This window comes from Prionailurus bengalensis, chromosome C1 (genome assembly GCF_016509475.1).
Source record: "Prionailurus bengalensis isolate Pbe53 chromosome C1, Fcat_Pben_1.1_paternal_pri, whole genome shotgun sequence".
NCBI lineage: Eukaryota > Metazoa > Chordata > Mammalia > Carnivora > Felidae > Prionailurus > Prionailurus bengalensis.
Genome location: NC_057345.1, coordinates 54,620,310 through 54,643,512, shown reverse-complemented (window position 1 = coordinate 54,643,512; position 23,203 = coordinate 54,620,310). Strand labels below are relative to the sequence as shown.

General features: G+C 36.7%; 1 protein-coding gene across 3 annotated transcripts in view; it reads right to left on the bottom strand.

The window, feature by feature from the left end:
* PDE4B (phosphodiesterase 4B) overlaps positions 1-23,203 on the bottom strand; it is a 528,080-nt gene that overhangs the window by 351,729 nt on the left and 153,148 nt on the right. Inside the window, exon 1 of one of the 3 annotated variants that reach the window (XM_043575199.1) lies at positions 9,735-10,196. The exons of the other annotated variants lie outside the window; for them this stretch is intronic. Within the exon in view, the coding sequence (XP_043431134.1) occupies positions 9,735-9,970 (236 nt within the window). The 5' untranslated portion in view covers positions 9,971-10,196. Of the gene's footprint in view, positions 1-9,734; positions 10,197-23,203 lie in introns of those variants that run through there. 3 annotated transcript variants of the gene reach the window in all.

Genomic DNA, 23,203 nt, shown 5'->3' with positions numbered 1-23,203 from the left:
TGAGGATTATTAGTAAAAAATAAAATTCAATATAACATCAAGACTATACAATGACAGAACCTCTGGTGCAGTATATAATGACATTATATACCATTCTAATATTACAAGTTTTATAGTTTTAGAAAAGAAATAACATCTCTTCTTAGGGAAAGAAGATTTAAATGTTATAGACATCCATTCTCTTAGAAACTGTTTTAAGCACCTACAACCAACAATTTATCATTAGGAAAAGTCATAACTATTACAGATGCCTCTAACCCTTCACCATAACTGTTTTAATAGTTTAGTTTTAAAAATGCGGACACAAATTTATTTACAACTTGTCAATATGCTAGTACACTATTAAGAATTAAACTCAGGGGCACCTGGGTGGCTCAGTTGGTTGAGCGTCTGACTTCAGCTCAGGTTACGATCTCACAGTTTGTTAGTTCAAGCCCCATGTCCGGCTCTGTGCTGACAGCTCAGGGCCTGGAGCCTGCTTTGGATTCTGTGTCTCCCTCTCTCTCTGTTCCTCCCCTGCTCACACTGTTTCTCTCCCAAAAATAAATAAAGATTAAAAAAAATAAAAAGAATTAAACTCAAATTGTGATATGGGAACATGCTCATGGAATAGAAATATAATCCCATACTTTAAAAATAAATATGAGTCTCTTTTTGATCCCCAAACTACTGTTCTCCATGTAAATGTGCTCTCTTCAAACTAAAGGAAACACACACATTGTGTTAGATATGAAGAAAGAAACAGAGACAGAGTAAATGTAGACAAACACTACTAATTAGTAAGTCCAGGTAAAGGATGTTCATTGTGCTACTTTTTCAACTTTTTGAAATTTTAAGTCTTCACTCTCACTGAACTCTCCTTGTCCCAGATACTTCCAACCTCTTCATTTGTCCTGCTGCCATTCCTGCACATTTTAGATGAATATAATTTTAATGTTATAAATTGTCTGCAGAGGGGCGACTGAATGGCTCAGTCAGCTGAGCATCCAACTTTGGCTCAGGTCATGATCTCGTGATTTGTGAGTTCAAGCCCCACATCAGTCTTTGTGCTGACAGCTCAGAACCTAGAGCCTGTGTCTCCTTCTCTCTCTGTCCCTCTCCTGTTTGCACTCTGTCTGTCTCTCCCTCAAAAATAAACATTAAAAAAATTTAGGGGTTCCTGGGTGTCTCAGTTGGTTGAGCATCTGACTCTTGATTTCAGCTCAGGTCATGAACTCATGATTCTAAGTTCAAGCCTCTCATTGGGCTCTGCACTGACAATGCAGAGCCTTCTTGGGATTCTCTTCTCCCCTCTCTCTCTCTGCCTCTCTGTCTCTCTCTCAAAAGTAAGTAAATAAACATTAAAAAAATTTTTTAATAAATAAATAATAAATTGCAGAATTCTACAACTTTATCAAGCACAGATACATAGAAACTTTTTCTCTCTCCACTCGTTTATCTCTTAAACTGGGGGTTTTCAAGTACTTGGATATTATGGAATCTATGCGAGACTCCTCCAAAGTTCTCTAAGCTTACAGTCATCCATATTGTTTTGTTCACCCGGGACTAAGAAAAAGATCATCAGTGCCCTATTTTTCAAGGACTACCCAAAATGGTGCCTAGAACACTGATGTTCCAGAATGTGCAGTTTGAAAACAGTTTTCTTGAAGCCATACTACCCCTCACCCTTTATTTCTAATTTGTGTAACTCCCAGTAAGCCTGAGCTGTGCAGGGTAAAGGTAAGGAAGAGGAGGACAAGTGGGTCTGTCAGGGGTGCATGCCATGTTACAGATGTTCTGTTCCGTGAAAGGTCTAGAGCCACAGTCATTTTAATTTTTTTAATGTTTATTTTTGAGAGAGAGAGAGATACAGAGCATGAGCAGGGGACAGGCAGAGAGAGAGGGAGACACAGAATCCAAAACAGGCTCCAAGCTCTGACTATCAGCACAAAGCCTGACATGGGGCTCGAACTCACAAGCCATGAGATCATGACCTCAGCTGAAGTCAGAAGCTCAACCGACTAAGCCACCCAGGCACCAACCAAGGCAGTCATTCTTCTCCCTCACAGAAAAAATGCATAAGTTCTAGCAAGAAGCAATCTGAGATGGTCAACAAATTACTTTCTTTTTTTAAGCTTAAAGTACACAATGAGATTGAAACATATCTGTGTCAGACAAATTACTAGGAGAGACAGAGGTCTCAACCTCGAAGTACAGAAACATTGAGACAGCACCAAGTGAAAATTTTCACTCCTGCTGATGTCTTTTCTAAAGTACAAGGGTTGTTAATTCACAATTTCCACACTCTGCAAGTCATGGACTCTTACTTCCAAATTCCCTGTGGGGAAATCCTATAAAGAACTCAAATTGCCGTAGCTCTCGCTGGTGTCAATATTTTAAATGTTGCATCAGTGGAAAGACATAGATAATTAAACATTCTAAGATATAACATGCACACATTTTAAAGACCAAATAACAAGTAGATTCCTCTGTGTGACACTTCTACCCAGTTAACAAGAGATATGTAGAGCTTTCCTGAGCTGGAGCACCAACTGTGCTAGTTGATGCATGAAGAATAACCAAATAAATAATTGTACAGTGCTGTGGACAAATATTGACTTTATAGCACTACAGACTAGGTGGTATGATTTGTACAAAGTGGTTTAATTAAATAGGCTACCATGTAAAACACTTAGCCTCTAGTGAGATGTTGTAATTAAACCAGTGTCTGCAATATCATAGAGAAAAGAAAGAAAGAAAGAAAGAAAAAAAGAAAGAAAGAAAAGAAAAGAAAAGAGAAAAGAAAAGAAAAGAAAAAAGAAAAGAGCCAGTTAAAGTAGCTGTACTGGCAGAAAAGAAACACAACTATTTAAAGATGGATGGAGTAGGAATAAGGGTGCTTGTAGAATAAGTATGAACTAAGCTTCCTTTTCTCTTCCCTCATATCAGGCCGGAAGGAAAGATCCTCTAAGAATAAAGAGCAAGAAACAGGAACCATAGTCATTCTTTCTTTTATTTTTCCAACAAATATTAAGTGCCAGCCTTTCTTGTAGGTGCCTGGGTTGTGGTAAACAAGACAAAATCCCTGCCCTCATGTAATTTAGAAAGGTTGGCAGATAACAGAAAAAAAAAACCAATATAACAAACAAGCATGTCTTTTCAGTTGAGTATTTTCAGGTAATGATAACTACCAAGAAGAAAAATAAAGCAGAGTAAGGGACTAGAAGGTAAAGGGTGCTGTTTTTTAGATAGAGGGGTCAGGGAAGCCTTCTTTAGCAAGTGATAAGAAGCCTGCATGGAAGTGAGAGAGTGGCCCAAGTCAACATCTAAGGTACTAGTCTTGCAGGCAGAGAGAACACCAAGTGCAAAGGCCCAGGAGTGCAAACATGCGAGGTTTGTTGAAGAACAAACAGGAGACTAGCATGGTGGGAGAGAATAGGAGATGAGGTCACAGGTAGCCTGGAGCCAGATAAGGCAGAGCCTTGTAAACTATGGTAAACATGTTGGATTCTTTCCTGAGAATCATTTAAATGCCTCAATCATAAAGTTACTGGTGTCTTCACAGCGATGTTAGAGAAGAAAGCATCTATAAACAACAGCCAAGGAGAAAAACTGGGAGACCACAAAGAGGGAAGAACGGGAAAAGAAAGTAAATGGGATTTCACAAAGGGGGATAAACTTTAGCAGTTGGGCAGCAGACATGCTTGCCAAACCACCTTCCAGCATGTGTCTTAGGGGCCGTCATCATTACTTTACAAAGCCTGTTTACAGGAAGTATTTTAAAAATCCAATATATTGAAGACTGGTGGACACTAAAAGGCCAGGAAAACACCATTTATAGACTTGCATTACCGAGAAAATGCTTGCTCTGATTAAAGCAATAGACTCAGGCTATGAGGCATAGATTTCCACTGGCGTTCAGTTCAGTCTGTAAACTAAGATAATTTCTGTCAAAAAAAAAAAAATCCTCCAGGACTGTACACAAAACACAACACAAAGCACCTCTAGCAAATGAGGAATGAGCACTAGGGTTTTCCCCAGAGGCACCCCAAGCACGTTTGCAGTGATTGTTTGATGCATTTGGGGACAGTGCACATCAGCTAATACTATGCATAGCATCATGGTATAGGTGATAAATGTAAGGGGAGACCAAATTTACATATGTTCCCCCCATGTTCCATAAACAGTAATTTGTTAAGCCATAAAAAATTTCATAAGCACAGTTTTCAATGTTATGGGATATATACAATAATTAGAAGTCATTAGTCTCAAATGTACATTCTCCTTTTTCCCTTTGCTTCTAATCTCCTCATCTGCCAAGCCATTCTCCACAATGCCTGCCAATCTCTTACCAAAGTAAAAAGCTATTTATGGCAATCCCCTCCTCACCACCTTGCAGTGGCTCCCCACTGATGCTGCAATAAAGCCCCAAGTCTTGTTCATGATACTGGAATCTCTAAAGTATGCCTCCAATCTACAGGCACAGTCTTACTTCCGATCTTTGCCATCTTACATCTTATGCTTTGACTTCAGTGAACTTTGCTCACTTTCCCCCGTGCTCTGCGTCAAATCCCAGCTCAGCTCCTTATTTGCTGTGTAACCCTTGGAAAATTGCTTATCCTGTGCATCACTTCTTTTCCTATAAACTGGAAACAATAATACTGTATAATTCATAACTAATGGGCTCTTCATGGGACTAAATAAATAAATATATATATAGAATAATGTCAGATACAGTGCAGGTGCTTAATAAATGTGAGCTTTTATTACTGTTAAGGGTTAATGGAATTTCCCTATTATTACTATTTCTCTGACCAACAGAATGGCCTTCCTGGCCACTCTTCTGCTGGAAAACCGCTACTCACTTTTCAAGACCCCATGCAAATGTCATCTCTTCTCTAAACCTTTCCTAACACACTGATTCACTTTCTAGAGGTCTTTATTTCTTCTGTGCTCTCATGACAAATTGGGGCATCGTTGTTCAATAGCATTATTTACACACCACTGATTAATTAATAATGCGTAAGTTTGTTTTCCAGGCAGTATACGAGTTCTTTGAAGGCAAGGGCTATCTTTCTCATTTTGTGTCTCCTAAACCCAGAGTAGAGCCTGGAGCACAGTAGTCTCTCAACAAATGTTTTGTTCAATCAGTAAATATATAAAGACATAGCTATTTCTCAAAATTTATCCAATATAGCTAGCAAATAGTTCAAGTAAATTGAAGAATAATATAAGACAAAGATATAGTAAGTTTAGCTAAGAACCTAGGCCTAAATTGCATAAATTGTGTCTACAATTTAGAGGAAGGTCAACCATATACTATATTCATTGTTCTATTTTTACTCTTCCCCAGTCATTTCAGCTTTGTCTTATCAGGTATAAGCTCCTTTAGAGCATGAGCTATGTTTTTTAGTACATTTGCACAACTATTAGGCACAAGAGTATACATTCCGTGAACCTTTGTTAAAATTAGGAAAGATTTCCAAGTTATAGGTAGAACTAAATGGGGGAAAGGGACAAAAACACAAGTCTTTTTTTCTGATACTAACTCTAATGGAAAGAATATTGCTCCCTGGGCAGGCACATTCCACAGGCAAGCAAGGACAGATGGACAGAATGCAGTGCTCACCAATACACTTGTTCTTCAAGAAGAGAGCGTAGGGATAGGTGTATGGTGAGCACAGGGTGTAGTGAAGGCCATCACCAGTAACCTTATTCAGAGGATCACTCTGCTGATGATGATGGAGGAGAACCAGTGACTGAGGTTAGAACATCAGCAAAGGAATGAAGGTTGAAGAAGCTGGATACTATGGCAAGGGCCAGTCAGGAAAAAAGCACTGCAGGAGCCAAGTAGAAGAAGATTATGCCTCAGAAGCTGTCACTCTTTGTGGTTAGGGATAAATAATACGCTTACCGGGGCGCCTGGGTGGCTCAGTCACTTAAGCGTCTGACTTTGGCTCAGCTCAGGTCATGATCTCACAGCTTGTGACTTCCAGCCTCACATTGGGCTCTGTGCTGACAGCTCGGAGCCTGGAGCCTGCTTCAGATTCTGTGTCTCCCTCTCTCTCTCTCTCTCTCTCTCTGCCCCTCCCCCACTCACATTCTGTCTCTCTCTCTCTCAAAAAATAAATCAACATTTTAAAAAATTAAAAAAAAATAATATGCTGACCTAAGGACTCTGGCATTAATTTTCCAACTCCATACACATTTTGTTGACACTCTGCAATGTAAGATATGTTTTTTATCCATATTTTCTCATATCATCTAACAGTGAGTATAGTATCTATTACTGGGTTTCAAAATTTGGAAATTTGGGATGGTGATTCAGAGTTAAATTAATGGCTGATGGAGTAAAAATACATGGAATAAGCTAAAGCAATTCAGAACATTTTTAAAAAATATTTGCAACATGTAATCTTGAAAAGAACATGAATTTAGAGTATTCTTATACTCCAAATGAAACTTAAGTGAGATACTATATATGAACATTCTAGTAAAGAATTTAAAATATAGCAGGTGTTGGAATCTACATAGATTGAACCAAAAGTTTTTCTCACTCACAGCAGTACTCAATTCTATATGTTGAGAGTATAAAAAAAAAAAAAAGAAAAGAAAAACTTGGGACCAGTTAATAATGACTTTTGGATTCATGTGGTTCTTATAAGCCTTTTCTTAGTATTCACTGAGGACCAAAAACCAGATTACAAATATTATATGTTATATACAGATTGATCATCCAGAAGAATTTTCTAGTACCTGGACTATGAAACAGTGAGATTGTGTACTAAATGAGATTATAGAATTATCTCTCCAAAGTCATAAAAAATAGGCAGATTTCCAAATGCCAAAGATGGAGTAATTGTGGTCTGCCCAAGGGTAAAAGGAAGCAGTGAGATAATCACTCAAATTCCTTCCAGATTTAGGATTGTTTGAATATTCTGATTAGTGACAACACACTGAATATCTACTTTTGTCTTCAGATATTTTAAAAATAATCCCAGAGTCAGTATTTCACAAGTGCTTCTTAAATCTTCTGCCATTAGCCCACACTTCAGAATTTGGGTTTTCAAAACCAGAGCTACATGTTCATCTGAGTGAAATATGAAATCTACAAATAACTAAAGATAAAAAAAAATTGTTCAGTGAGTTTAGACATAAACTGTATCTTCTGCATTGTTTAGCTTCATCATGAAAATTACTTTAATTTCAATGCTGGAATCAAAACAATCCAGTCTTCTTAAAAGAAGCCTACTGTCTACTGTAAAGTAATAACATGTTTTTAGAGACTTCTAAGTGCATATCTTGGAATTTCTAACTTAAATGCATGGCTTGGAAAATACCAATTGTTGATCGTGAAAGGATAGTTACATCTCATCATGACAAAGGGGCAAAAATAAAGTACTTGTGCTCTAATTTACTCATGTTCCTATTATATATGATGCTAGAAAAACACATAATTTTTAAGATGAGTGAAAAAGTCATTCAAATACATATGTGTATATTTTATAAAAAGACATTTTCATGGAATGTTTCATGCAAATAAATTTGAAAAATATTAAACATACACTCAAATTAAACAATAGAAATAAATGCATTTATGGCTTAATCAGGACCTGAAAACAAACTGATATAACTTTACTAAGAATGGTAAGAAGGGGAGTATGTGAGTTGAGGGAGATAAAGGGTGAAAATGAATCACGGTCATAACTCAAGTCATTTTATAAGTTTGGTGACTAATGGATTCTTTAAACTATATTATGGTACATTATAACCAATTCATGTGTTTTGTGGGGTTTTTTTGACAATCTGTAGAAATTTTTGCTTTACCTCAGCTAGAAGAAGATCACTCTAATAGCATGTTACCTTAGATATCATTTAATTACTCTTTTTGTAGCTCATTGCAAGAAAATTTGTACAATGCATGAGTGAAACTGGCTTTTTAATCACTTTAAAATTTGGATTCTTTTGAAAAGAAAAAAATCCAATATTTATAGCTCATGTTCCTAGCACATCAAAAATCTATTCTAAGTAAAAAGAAAGGTCACATTATTATATTCAGAAACTCTACAGTAAGGAAAATATTACCAAAGTCTTATGAAGATTTACCATTATCTGAAAATTAGCTTACTAAAATTAAATGTCCTTCTTCTCAAAATACTGGTTTAATATTAACACAAGTAGTAAAACAGATAAGCCTATTGGTTAATTGTACATTTTCCATCTCTGTTCTTTTTATGAGAACTAATTATACCCACATCCCTTCTCCTATCCAGTTATACTACTTAGCAAACTATATGAAAATACATACACATTAGGAGTGGAGTAAACCACGAGAGAAAGGCGTTCTTCAGTATACACTTATATATAAATCTTCTCTTTATACAAATGCTACCATTGGTAGGTTTTTAAAAACTAATCACGTGCATTCTACGTATGAGACTATAATTAAGATTTAATTCATCAAAAAGATGACCAGGAAAATTCTTCAATAGAGCAATTATATGAACAACAGTCCGTTCTCAGTAAACAAAAACAACCATACCATTTTAACTAGGTAAAGTATCTTTTGGCTCACCATGTGGTACCTATCAAAGGCAAGCTACATATTTCTAGGGGTAAGTTGAATTTGCCAATGCACTGTGCAGTAGATGAGACAAACATTTCAGATGAGTGGAAACCAGAATTTAAGTAAATACTAATGTGCAAACCCAGATATCCAGATATCCTCAGTTTATAATGTTGGTTGGCAACCTAATATGCAGTCACACAATCACTGTGTTAGAATTGCCTTTAAGAGGTACCAGCTCCCTTTATTGCTATGGTCCCTATTAAATAAAAACTATCCAGATACCCCATTTTGAAGGGTCTCTCAATCTGAAAGAAAATACATCCTCCAGAGAAATCAGAAATGCCCCAGTTTTGGTGCTTAAAGTTTATTTAATTTCTACTGTGCTTTATTAACATTTCATTATCATACTGGTTTAAGGAATTACCCCATTGTATGTAACACATACATTAAAGGTGGCAGACTCAGTGCAATTTTTACAGAAAGTTCTTGAATGTACTTACTTGGCATTCCTAAGTAAACTGGGGATTTATTTATTATTGCCTATAATTCTGAAGTTACTACTTTTTTTACAAGAGGCTCTTCAAGATAATAGCAATTTGAATCTAAATAAGACTAATTAACCATGTAATTTCAGAAGTGGGAATTTAGTTCTCCTTTTCTTTAAGCCAATAAATCAAAATCGCACTAGTTTCTACACAACATACATGGCAATGCAATAATTAAGTTTGACTTTATATTACACATTGCCATAAGAAATAAATCAGAACTAAAATTCAACCATTTGTCTCGTACCAAAAATACGCAATTAAAACATATCAACAACAGCCACCAAACATACCGAAAGAAGTCAGCTATCACCTCAACAGAGATTAAACAAAACATTGAATGTTAAAAACTCCTTCAGTATTTAATTTACCTAGAATCGGCTAGGTATACTTTGGTGAGCAGTAACTTTAAAGACTCCCTACAGTTAAAGGCTCATTTTATCTGGAAACAGCTTGGCAGCACAATGATAATTTAATATACAGTGCACTATGTATTCTATGTATTCTTCAGCAGACCCGCTCTCCATTCGTTTCACACTTGTGGTATGCATTATGAACAAAATTCAAATGTTCGTTTTCTACATTTCTGAATCACTGCCGCTACTGAAAAGCACCACAGAAACCTCCAAGTCCCGTCTTACCATGTATGAGCCACAGTAAAACGCCGACGTTGCCGGATGCTTTTATTCACCAGCAACTTTCTGAAAAAGCATGGTGAGTTCCTTGGTGAACTGCGTGGAGAAATTTTAGGAGATGTAGGTCTGTTTCCCGGTAATCTTGGAAGCTCCAGTTCTAAGTGCATTTGCTCCTTGAAAGTCTTTATGCAAACCTCAGATTCAGAAGCAGTAAGTTCTTTTGAAGACTCTCTTGCTGTCATGTCTTATATGGAGCGCTGGCTTTCACCACCCAAAACAAAAACCTCAAACATAGCAGAGACACAGCTGCAGGTTAGGAGGCTGATGAGTCTGCAAACTGTTTTCCAGTTTAATTTCGGAAGCTGCGGCTCCAGTGTTTGAGCTGCTTAGAGCAAGAGCAGCATACTCGAAGAATGGTAACTCAGGCTGTCACAAGGAGCTTTATCAGCCTGGCTTCGCCTCTGAAAATGCGCCAAAGTGCTTCCTATGTCAGTAGCCTCCTTGTGGATGAGGCTTGTCTGCCAGCGACACACTGACACTCACTGAATTCATTCAGCTGAATATATCAACTCATGAAATATTCATAAGGGCTTCTGATAAATCCTTTACATGTATTTTTTAATCTTATCAAAGGAGCTGCACTCACTAATGGATAGTCGGCAAAACCTTGTTTTGTTTGCACAAAAAGCAGAACTAGAGCCTGTCCAACACATGAGATGTTTCAAGTCTTCATTCAGAATTATCTTGCCCTATAATGCACACAACACTAACTCCACCTACCAGATGCTTATTGGCCTAGGATTATTTAAATAATCGCACTCTGTTTCCCCCTCAACAACACCCTCCATCGCTCAGATTTTCATCAGATTTGTACAGCTACTGTTCTCATCACAGTGAAAACATTAAATCAGGGACTGTCAAAAGCCTTGCTAAAACAGCCCCCCAAATTCCATTTCTGAATGAAAAAGCTGATTTGTTGAAGTTTTTTTCCCCCTTCCCTTCTCCAGAAGATCCAAAACAGCATCTATATAAAAAATGTCAGCTCACAGGAAAACATTGGATTTGGTTCATTCCCCTGAGGAATTTAAAGGCTAATCTTTATTCCAATAAACATTACCCTCATTCTTCTGTTTAAGCTCTTTGTTCAAGGGCTAGCCACAGCAGCCACTCTGTTAGTTAGAAGCAAAGTCACTTCTGAAAGCCAAAACTTCACAGAACAGAAAGGGAGGTAACAACAGGGAAGAATGAAAGCTGCTGGGAAAAGTGCAGAGTCCAAAGTCAAGCATTGCATGTGTGTGTGTGTGTGTGTGTGTGTGTGTGTGTGTGCGCATGCACGCGCAGGTGGCTATGTAAGACAGTGTGTGTGTGTGTGTGTGTGTGTGTGTGTGTGTGTGTGTGTGCTTTGTTCACAAGGGCATACAAATGAGATATATGGACAGGGGAATCCAAACAAGTGTCTCAAGTACCAAAGCAGATCATTGTAACCTGAAATTTCATTAGAAATACACTGGAAAGCAGGTTTGATACTTTAAAAGGCACATGGAAGGGAAAAGAATATGGTGGTGCTTGAAGTGTACAGATGTTATGAAAAGTCTGTACCAGCCATGACTGCCACCAGGGCCAGCCTGAGCTCATAAAAATTTGACAAAGCAAAACTAAGGCTAGTCAGTGAGAGTGACAGTTAAGGAATGATTCACAGGAAGACTTCAGTGAATAAAGGAGAATAGTTTTCCTCTAAGGTGTGAGGACTTCCACCTTTAAAAAATCATTCACATACGTCATATACTCTGACTGAATACCTAAAGGACTGAAAAAGAGCAGATGATGACCTAGGGAAAAATAAACCCCATGCCAGCCTTTGGGGGAAGTGGGTCAAACCTAATAGAAAGGACTTAAACTCCTAGTTTACAGGTACTATCTTGGAAAGATATTGATATTGCAGTAACACCCTAAAAATACATCATGAACAAAAGCAAAGTTAGGGAATTTCAGAGTTGGAAAAAATCTCAGTGATCACCTTATTCAGCTTCTCATTTCAAAGACAGAGAAACAGTCCCAGAAAACTTCAGTAACTTGTCCCAAGTCACATTGATAGTTGACATTAGAGCTAAAAATAAAACCCAAGCTTTCTGATTCCCAGTTGACACTCTTTAACTGTATGAAACTAAGAAGTCAAAAGAGTCATTTTGTCCAGCCAGGTCCTCATACATCTTCTTTATATATTTGAGTATGTCTTAATATCATGTGAGGAAATATTGTCACTGGTACCTATTATTTACCACATTATGAAAACAAAGCTAGGACTTTCCTCCAACAATAATATGATTTAAAACTGAAACATGAGAATATGTGATCCTGCCAATATTCAGAGTGTTTCATTTGCAAAAAAAAAAAAAAAAAAAAAAGCACTTTGAAGTTACCAAGGTCTTTCTCATAATCACTTTTTAAGGTTGCCAAAATATAGTAAGCATTTCAGGGAATTTTTTTCTTCTAAATTATGGTAAATTTCTTAACTTGGATTTAGCTGTAGGTAAACTGGGGTTCAGATAAGGAAATGTTGACATATGCTTACCTAAAGCAACATAATGATGCAACTGTAATTATTTTCCAATTCTTATCGGCAATTTATGTGACATTATGTGACATTTCACATTACTCTTCATTTTGCCTACTATGACAAGCCAATGTCCCAGTTAAATAAATTTTGAGAATCATCCTAAGAAATAAAATTCTCAAAGATAAAGTCTGTTAACTCTACCTACTCTAGATAACATTTAGTAATACTAAAGACAGTTAATTGAGATACAAAACTTAAAAGATAACGAGACTATTTTAAAGTCTGAATTAGTTACCCTAGAGGAAAGGAAATGTATATCTACAGGTAAATTCATGAAAGTTTGTTTCTAGAGTCAAAATGCCAAAGAAAATCTCAACACCGTGTTAAATATTGAAGTCAAAGATGAATCTAGAAAGTAGGAAACGGTAGGTGTTATCTAAGAAAAAGTACACAAAAGCACAGTAAAAGCAGATAACACCCTGCTATATTTTAGCAAAGAATATACTGTTCTGAGAGAGACAGTCAAAAGAACTGGAGGAAAAAAAACAAGAATAAAGCAAACAGTTATGTGCCCTTCTAAGAGGCTAGGAAGGAGCCAAAGTCAAAACCTTCCTATCTACATGCCATGCTTAGCTAACCCTTGGCACCCCAAAAAGAGAGATGAGTAATTCTGAGTCAATTTATTAGCGTACAGATAGTTGCCCTTGGGAATTACTTGAGAATTCCAATTAGAGCTATGTCTCAATTTGAAATAATGAAATTCCTAGTGTCCACATACTGTTAAAGTGATATGAATCAAGAATCTATCATAATAAAATATCATTGAAGGATCTGAATAGCATTACATGGTCAAAATAATAATGTATTATATGTATTATTTACAAATATTACGGACAAATAAACAATACTTTGAGTTTTTATCAAATTAAAATGGAAAGCAAATTAATTACAACCAAACAAAATTATAAACTTGTAGTACAAGTATTATAACATTGTTAAAATGTATTTTAAAAGTTATACTTTGTAATCAAATTATTGTAAATGAAAATAATTACCTTCTTTTCGTATCCAACACCTTTCAGACTTTAAAAGTTTACTTGGAATAAATTTTCTCTGACCTGAGTGACCAAGTTTTAACTAACTGCTATTATAAAACTAAAGTATTTTAAAGGCATAAAACCAGATTCTATGCAGTAACATTATGTATAACAATGTTGAAAACAAAACAAAACAAATATGGCTAAACATTTACCATGAATACAAAGCTGGATATTTGAGAAGACAGAATGTATCTGGAAGTTTCTTTATGAAGAGAAATAGATTTAAGACCACCAATATTAACAGAGTTAAATTGTTGTTGATTATATCTCTAGATTATTACCCAGTGCTCTTTTTCTAAAACAACATACAATCTGAGCACAGCCATGAGGCTCTACTCAATTAAATATGGACAAGCTCTTCTTTCAGCCAGACAAGGTAAGACATGAATACAGAACACCAAGAAACACCAAGAGCCTCTTTCAACAGAATGCCCTACTCACCACAGATGGCAATTTGTCCCAATTTCTCCATTTCAGAAATTTCTCTATTTGAAGAAATAGAACTAGACTTATTCCAACATGGCTGAGGAAAATATGCCATTCAGTTGAATGGAAATAGTTGTTTGGCCATCTAAAAGAGGAACAGTTAACTGACCATTCTTTAAGAATTAAGGGATGATAGGGAAGTAGCTCACATTTATTGCATACCTGTGGTATCAGACATTGTTGTAAGCATTTCAATAAATTATTTCAATGTTTCCTCATTATAAACTTATCAAACAAGTAGTACTGAGATCTCTGTTGGACTTCCTGATGGTATTAACCTCTGAGGTACTTAAGGGCTGAGCTGAGCCTTGTTCATTTCTAGAATATGGAAGAGTCTGGTACAGAGTTGATACCCAATAAACATTTCTAGACTGAATGCACATTATTTTGCTCATTTTCAGATGAGATCATCGAGACACAAAATTGCATACTTTTTAAGGAGTTGACCCTACACCACAGTTTTTATAACAGAGGAACCTAATGAGACAGAAGAGGGAATGCAAGCTCCCACAGTAGTCTCGTCTTGTCACTAAAGTACTAAATGTCCTTGAGTCTGAAATCATCTAGCATGTTATCTTTTAAAAATTTTTTTTCAACGTTTTATTTATTTTTGGGACAGAGAGAGACAGAGCATGAACGGGGGAGGGGCAGAGAGAGAGGGAGACACAGAATCAGAAACAGGCTCCAGGCTCTGAGCCATCAGCCCAGAGCCCGACGCGGGGCTCGAACTCACGGACCGTGAGATCGTGACCTGGCTGAAGTTGGACGCTTAACCGACTGCGCCACTCAGGTGCCCCTAGCATGTTATCTTTATAAGATGATATGAATGCTTCACTTTTACCCATATGACACTATTTAATTCCTCAACATTACTAAAATAGTGCTCCCAAAAGATCAGCTTTAACCTGTGCCACCTCCAATGTCACCTAAATCCTAGAGAGGGAAGCTCATACCCTCATTACTTGAGCATGGTATCACATGGTTCATATAGATGGTCCCATTCAAGAAAGAAAAGCCCTCCAATGACTCCTCATTACACTCAGTAAAAGTGAAGGTCCACACAATGGCCTAGAAGACCCTAAGTGTCCCCATGCTCATCTCAGTACCTCTCTGATTTCATGTTCTTATGCATTCCCTCTGGCTCTCTCTGCTCCAGCTTCACTGGCCTCATTTCCGTTCACTGAACCTGTTGTGGAAGTTTCCTCTTCCCCAGGATATCTGCATGATTTGTTCCCTTATCTCCTTCTAGGGTTTGCCCAAATAACACTTTCTTGATGAAGTAAGTCTTCCTTCATCATCCTGTTTAAAACTGCAATCTCTCCCATTCTGCATCACTTTCCTTCATGTATCTGTCAGCATATAATATAGTATATATTTCTTATTTACGTGTTCGTCATTATTTGCTCCCCCTAGAATTTATGTTTCATGAAAGCAAGAGCTTTGTTTTGTTCACCAGTGTAACCCTGGAACAGTACTGGCTATGTAGTAGATATTTAAATAAATATCTGTTTGATGAATAGATGAATGATCTCCTCGGTGCAGAATAAGACAAGGGAGGGGGGTAGCAGGCAAAACTGGGATAAATGACCTCTCTCAAAGGAGAGCAAGAGCTACAGTGGTATTAAGCCATAACCCTTCCACAATTTTGTGTATTATTTTATGTCATTTTCCCAGCCTAAACGTGTTCAATGTCTCTACTTTCTTTGCCAAGAATACTGTCTCATCCATTAAGGGTAAATTCACATGAAAACTCTTCACTGAAATCCTTCTCAGCTTCCACAGGCAGAGTCCACCATTTCATCCCATCTGCCTGCCACCAGCACTGGATTCATCTTCAGAATGTCTCAGAGGATATCGTAGTACATATTATTGTCTGTCTCCTGGAGTAACCTATGAGCACTCCAAGGACATAAACCATTTTGCTCATTTCTTTATGTCCACAGTCTGACATTGCTCTGATTAATATTTGTTGATCAAAACTATGAATAGAAAATGAATATGGTGCCCCATATCATGCCCTCCTGTCATGCTCAGATTATTCTTCCTGTTTGACAGCTAGTCCGGGCAATATCCTAACTTCCTGAGCTTACGAAGGTTTCCAGAATGAGCTGCTTAAATCATAGCAGTTTGGCTGTGTTTCCCAATTTAAGTAGCATTTCTTCATTCTTTAAAAAAAATATCACAATTATCATTATTACTATTATTAGCGTTCACATTCTTACTGCAGTGCAAAAGCAGAACAGCCATGTGTTACACTGCCTTTTCATTCGGTGGTATACAGGCAGGACAGACTTGTAGGCCCTCTCCTCATGGTGCTTTCTAGGTTGGGCAGAGTAATTAGGTGCTTCTTTCACAAACCACATCCTGTGAAGGCAGACTGCATAGGCAAAAATACTAAGGAAGCTCCTCGCTTTGTTACGTAGGTCATTGTTAACATCAAGATATATTAGCAAAGATGAGTCAGATACCTAAATGCAAGGAAAGAAACTATTCCCATGGTAGGTGTTTTAAAATCTGCATTAAATGAAGGTATTCCAGTTCCCAAAGATAATACTAACCTGTCAGCAAATTACCTAAAAGGGTGATTTCAAATGAATAGAATATTAGGGACATATATGTTTAAAACAAAGGCATGTTTGGGAAAACCTTTCTCTAAATGATCTTGTATATTTTTATTATTTCTACTCTGTCAGCAGTCTTCTGTAAAATATGCTTTAAAATGGTATGGTATTAATCTACAGCTAAAAATTTTAAATGTAAATAATTATCTGTGTAAGAGCAATTAACTATGATACCACAGAGATCATAGAAAGTGTATAGCAGACATGAAAACTAAGTCAAATTCACTCCATTGCTCTTAAAAAGAGACTAATATTCAGGGATCCATTTCATGCTTCCATATATATTTGCAAGGATTTAACAGAAACAATATTTTCCTAAATTAGTGATATAACAGGATGAGTCTAAAAAGGGTACTGAGTACATATGAACATGGAAAATTCTTTCAAAATAGTGAATTAGATCATCATGATTGGCTCATTTAATTTCAAGTTTGTTTATTCACAACATATTCTGTTAATTCAAAATCTGTTCATATTAGAAATTTTTAAAAATTCAGTAACATTAATAATGATAATGATTTTGATTTATAATGAAGAAAATGGAATTTTATCTATCAAGACTGCATGTGAAGTTCTATTATTAAGAGGTAACTCAAATTTAATTTCCTATAAATATTTCATAGCATTGAAGCACTGCAATATTAGCATATGTAAAATCCAAGAGTGGAGACATTTTTTATGCATGCATGCCAAACTCTGTAGCAAAGACTTTTAAATAGAATGTATATTTTTATAAAGCTCCCTTGGTTACTTTTTGTCTCTCTTGTTTTCTTTTTAAATTTATCATACAATAAGATTGACCTTTTTGGAGATGGTGTTCTATGAAATGAAATGCATGTCTGGATTCATGTAACTCTACCATAATCAGGATAGAGAACAGTTCTATCAACCCAAAAACTCTCTTGTGCTGTGCCTTTATAGTCACATCTTCTTTCCACTCCTGATTCCTGGTGATCCCTAATCTATCCTCCATCACTGTAATTTTGTGTTTTCAGTAATCTTATAGATATGGGATCACAAAGTACTTCACATCTTGAGACTAGCTTCTTTCACTCAGTGCAATGTCTTTGACATTTAGACAATGTTACATTTATTAACAGTTCATTCCATTTTACTGCCATATAGTTTTCTGTTGTATGGATGTACAAGAGTTTCTTTTTTATCCATTCACCCCTGAAGAAACATTTGTGCCACTTCTAGTTCAAGACAATTATGAATAGAAACGTAATAAACACCATGCACAGGTTTTTCTGTAAATATATATATATGTCATTCCTCTAAGGTAAGTACCAAGGATTGGCATTGCTGGGCCATATGCTAAGTGTATGTTCATCTTTATAACAAAAGGTCAAATTGTTTTCCAGAATGGTCGAAATCATTTTGCATTTCTATCAGCACTATGTGAGAGTTCCCTGTTGCTCCACAGACTTGTCATCACTTTGTCTTTTGTGTATTTCAGCCCTCCTAATAAATGTGTAGTATGTATCTCATACTGCTTGGTTTACAGTTCCCTATTGGCTAATGTTGATCATGTTTCCATGTGCTTATCTGCCATCAGCTTCTTAAGTACAGTGTCTGTTCAGGATTCTCACCCATTTTCAATTTAGATTGTTTCTTTTCTAACAATTGAGACTTCTTCCCCAATCTTCCCACTAATGTTTACTTTTCAGAGTTCTCAAACAGCTGATCTATGCATTCTGTCCAGGACTTAAAGCTATATTTAGAGGTAGAAACAGAATGGAGCATGATGACTCCCATCTTACCTGGAAACAGAACCTTTAACAGAATAGTATCAGTTACAAAATCTGAAAGTTTCAAATTGGTTTTACAGTTTATAACACTTTTACATTATCAACACTCTTCTTGAAGCCTTTAATGTTTCCATTCTTGCCTTAGCCATTCCTTTACATCTGTGGGACTTACATATGGGCCATCAGAGTGACTTCCTAAAACTCACTCTTGTTGTAATTAGTCCTCAATGCCACTACTGAGGGCAGGCGTGCTATCACTGAGGAACAGCAGATTTGATGCATTTTGTGGCTAGTTAAAAAGAAGCCCTTCTAGAAATGGATTCTAGGTGACTTCCAATCTCTCTTATCCTGACCATTTTCCCAAACAAGTTTCCTTTTTCCACTGTGGCATCATGAATACTTCTGAAAGAAATCTCATCGTTTCACTCCTTCTTCCTTATTTCTTTCTATACTAATTCACACATGCCTCAAAGATATACTTACTGGGGAGCCTGGGTGGCTCAATTGGTTAAGCATCTGACTTTGGTTCAGGTCATGATCTCACGGTTTGTGAGTTTGAGCCTCACACTGGGCTCTGTGCTGTCACCGAGATCCTCTTTGTCCCTCTCTCTGCCCCTCTCCTGTTTATTCTCTCTTTCTCTCAAAATAAATAAATAAGCTTAAAAGAAATTTTTAAGATATACTTATTGAGTAGGTACTATGTGCCAAAAATTCGATTTCCTATTATCTTTGGTAAGCCTGTATTATTGCTTGAAGTTTTGATATTTGTTATTCAACATAAAATCATAATTCTAAAAGCTTTATGTAATGTTTATTTTATCTGTGACTTGATAAATTTTCCAATCACTTTCAATTAACTTTTGTTTATTTTGCATTTAGCAAATCTTTATTCTGTACATACATAATAAGTCTTCATTGGCATGATGATGTATTATCTGAAAAAGTTTCAGCATCAGTCTTATAACTGCTTTCTTATATGTACACACCTTACAAAAAACTCTATGCTCTTAGAGAGTAAAAATCATAATATATTTTCTTTATTGAGTGGTTAATATTTTTATTTCAAAAAATCAGGATATTGTATATAACACTTTCTGAAAAGTAAGACATTATAATTGAATGAACTACTCTATGGGTGTTTTTTAAATTAAAATGTATTTATTTGACACTAAATTTTGTGTGAAGTCAAAACTAAAAAATTCATAAATATTCAAATTGTTCATGTATTAACTACTTTATCCCAAACTCTTGCACACAATATGCAAAATGCTTTGTGCATGATAAGTGAATGTGTAAAAACCCAAGAATATGAATCAACAGTATGCACTTAATTACTGGTATTAGTTCAGTGTCAACTATGAGTCAGGCACTGTGCTAGTCTAAGGAAAACTGCAATGAATAAGCGAGATTCCCATCCATCCTCATGGTAATTATATGCTACTTATAGTCTAATGGTACAATTATCACAGGTCAATTCTAATCATAATTCTAAACTTATCTGCCTCCTTATTCACTTGCTCTCCTTTGAAAGGAGATCAAAACCAGGTTTTCTTCTATTTTCCTCAGTATTTGGGTTCCTCTCCATTTCATAGATTATCCTCATCCAGGCTGTCATACAAGATAAATACGGAGACATTCTTTGTCCAGAGTTTCTATAGTTTTTTTTTCCATAGTATATCCTGTTAGTCCCTATTCCTTGCTCATAGCTCAACTTATGATTTTTTTAAATACCAAAGGAATGTAGATGCCCATCCAGTGACACATACCAACCAATGCAAACAAACAAACAACAAACAGAACCTCTTGCTTCATTTCTCTGAATTCTAACTGGGACATAGGGGATTTCTGTCATTTTTTTTTAAATTGATTTTTTAATGCTTTTTATTTTTGAGAGAGAGAGAGAGAGCATGAGTAAGGGAGGGGCAGAGAGAGAGGGAGACACAGAATCTGAAGCAGATTCCAGGTTCTGAGCTGTCAGCACAGAGCCCGATGCAGGGCTTGAACTCATGAACCATGAGATCATGACCTGAGCCAAAGTTGGCCACTTAACCAACTGAGCTACCCAGGCACCCTTGTCCAGTTTTTAAAGTAAATGGTAAGTGGTTTTTCTTCCTTTGATTCACCAAAGTCTGACTCCCAATAATGTCCTCCAGTTGGTTCTAGTTCTGGGACCTGGGATTACAATGAGTAAGTCACATGATAGACTTTCAAAGATCTATCCTCTAATACTTTTATATCTTAAATAACTACAGCTCTTTCAAGTACCCTTTACCAAACACAGATTAGATAGTTTTTTGTAATAATCAGGCTGAACCACTGACATACATAATAGTAATGGGAGAGAGTGTACTGGTTTGCTGTAACTGCCATAACAAATACCACAGATTAATCAACAGATACTTATTATATCACAGTACGGGCAATCAGAAGTCCCAAGCAAGCTGTCAGCAGAGCTGACTCCTTCTGAGGGTTGTGAAAGAAGGATCTGTTCTAGGCCATTCTCCTTGGCTCATAGATGGCCATCTTCTCCCTTTATCTCATCACATCATCTTCCCTCTATGCATGTCTGTGTCCACTTTTCTTCCCCTTTTATAAGAACACCAATCCTATTGGATTAGGGTCCATTTTAATGACCTCATTTTAACTTGATTACTTCTGTAAAGATCCTATCTCCAAATAAGGTCACATTCTAAAGTTATGGGGGTTAGGACTTCAACATATTAATATAGGAGGGCCCCAATTCAACCATAACATTCTACCTTCTGACTGCTCAAAATTTATGTCCTTCTCACACGCAAAATACATTTTAATTGTACCCAAAATTTCTTATCATTCAAACATCAACTCTGAGTCCAAACCTCATTTAAATCATCCAAGTCAGTTATGGGTGAAACTGAGGGCAAGATTCATCATGGGACAAAGTTCCTCTCCATCTGTGAAACTATGAAACCAGAAAACAACAGAGGTAGAACAGGTACAAGATAGACATTTCCATTCCAAAAGGGATAAACTGAATGGCAGAAAGGGTCATGGGTCTCAAGTAAGTCTGAAACCTACTAGGACAAATTCCATTAGAATTTGAAACTTGAAAATGATCTTCTTTGGCTCAGTGCTTTGTCCTCTGGGCCCTCAGCCCTGAGCAATGGGGGCCCTGCCCTCCAGGACTGAGGAAGTGGTTCACCTTCCGAAACTAAAGAAGAGGCCCCCTTCTGACACCAAGATGGAAATGGTCCCACTTTCCTGGGCTTATGCCTTCTGGGCTTATAGTGCCAGTAGTAGCCACTGGCCTCTGAATTGCCTTTAAGGTCGTTCTTCACTTTTCTTGAAGGATTACACATGTTTGCAACTGGATAGATCTATCAGCCCATTTCCTACCTGTGGAATCTCAGAAGTCTGATAGCCTTCCTTCATCTTATTCACTCCACCTTTGTCTCCCTTCAATTCCAACTGGCAGTGTTTCTGTTATTACAGATTTTTTCAAAAAGCTGGGGGGGGGGTGGTCTCCCATGCAATTCACAGGGGTCTAAGCCGTCAGACAAGAGAGTCCACCACAGTTCTTTCCCAGATAACCACAACTCTATTCCTGACTTTTGCTAAGTGATTCATTGGATCCATGAGTAACATGGTTGGTTGTCCAGCAAACCCTTGACGTTCTCTCTAGAACACATTTTTTTTCCTTTCTTGTTTTTTTTTTGTTTTTGTTTGTTTGGTTGTTTCAATATGAATAGGCTGAGAATTGTCCAAGTCTTCAAGTCCTGGTTCCTTTTTACTTAACAATTCCTCCTTTAATTTATCTTTCTCCTCTTGGATTTTACTATAAGCAGAAAGGAGAAACCAAGCTGTGCCTTCAACATTTTGTTTAGAAATCTAAGTCCAAGTGTGTCATTTACAATTTCTACTTTCTACCCACAAAAAAACTAGAACATAATTCAGCCAAGTTCTTTGTCACTTTATAACAAGGATCACCTTTCCTCCAGGGTCCACTAATGTGTTCTTCATTTCCACCTGAGACCTCAACAGAGGTCCCGTTAACATTCGCATTTTTACCAAGTATCCTCAAAGCAATCTAATCCCTACCTACAACTCTTCCAGTCCTCACCCACAACTCAATTCCAAAGCCACTTCCACATTTTTAAGTGTTTGTTACAATAGCACCCCATTTCCTGGTACCAAAACCTGTATTAATCTGATAGGGCTGCTGTAAGGAAGGACCACAGACCGGATGGTTAAACATAAATTCACTGCCTCACAGTTTTGGAGGCTAGAAGTACAAAACCAAGGTGTTGGCAAACTTGGTTCCTTCTGAGGGTTGTTAAGGAAGGATGTTTTACAGGCATCTCTTGAGGGAGTGAAAGGCAGAAGGAGAAAGAAAGAGCAACTTGGGGGGGTAAGATAAAATAACTGATATTTATTGAGAATTTACTATGTACTAAACATCTTTGCACATATTATCATTACTTATAAAACTCATAATAGCCCTTTGAAGTATATTCTACCCTTTACAAATACACAAACTGAATTACAAAAAGGTGAGATGAATTACCCAACATCATCCAGTTAGTAAGGATTTGAACCCAAAGTCACTGACTTCAGAACTCCTGCTCTTATCTGTTATACTGCATTGCAAAAGGAAAATGAGAAGGAAACACATGGATATTCCCTAAATATAAAAAAATCCACTGTATAAAAACCTATTAACTTTAATTATGTTGTATCCTGAAACTAGAACTGCTTCCCTAAAAACGTCATATTTCAAGACAATAGAAAATCATTTGAATATGCAATAAAAATTATTAGTTTCCCCTAGGCTAACTTCACTAATGAGCTATTTTTAAAATAGTTTTGTCTGAATGTGCTCTTATTAGTTTTAAGTCAATTTTGAAAGGAAAAATATTGGCTGGATGGGCCTTGGCTTGTTCATTCATTTGCCACTCAAAATTAGAATTTATTTGACTTTCAC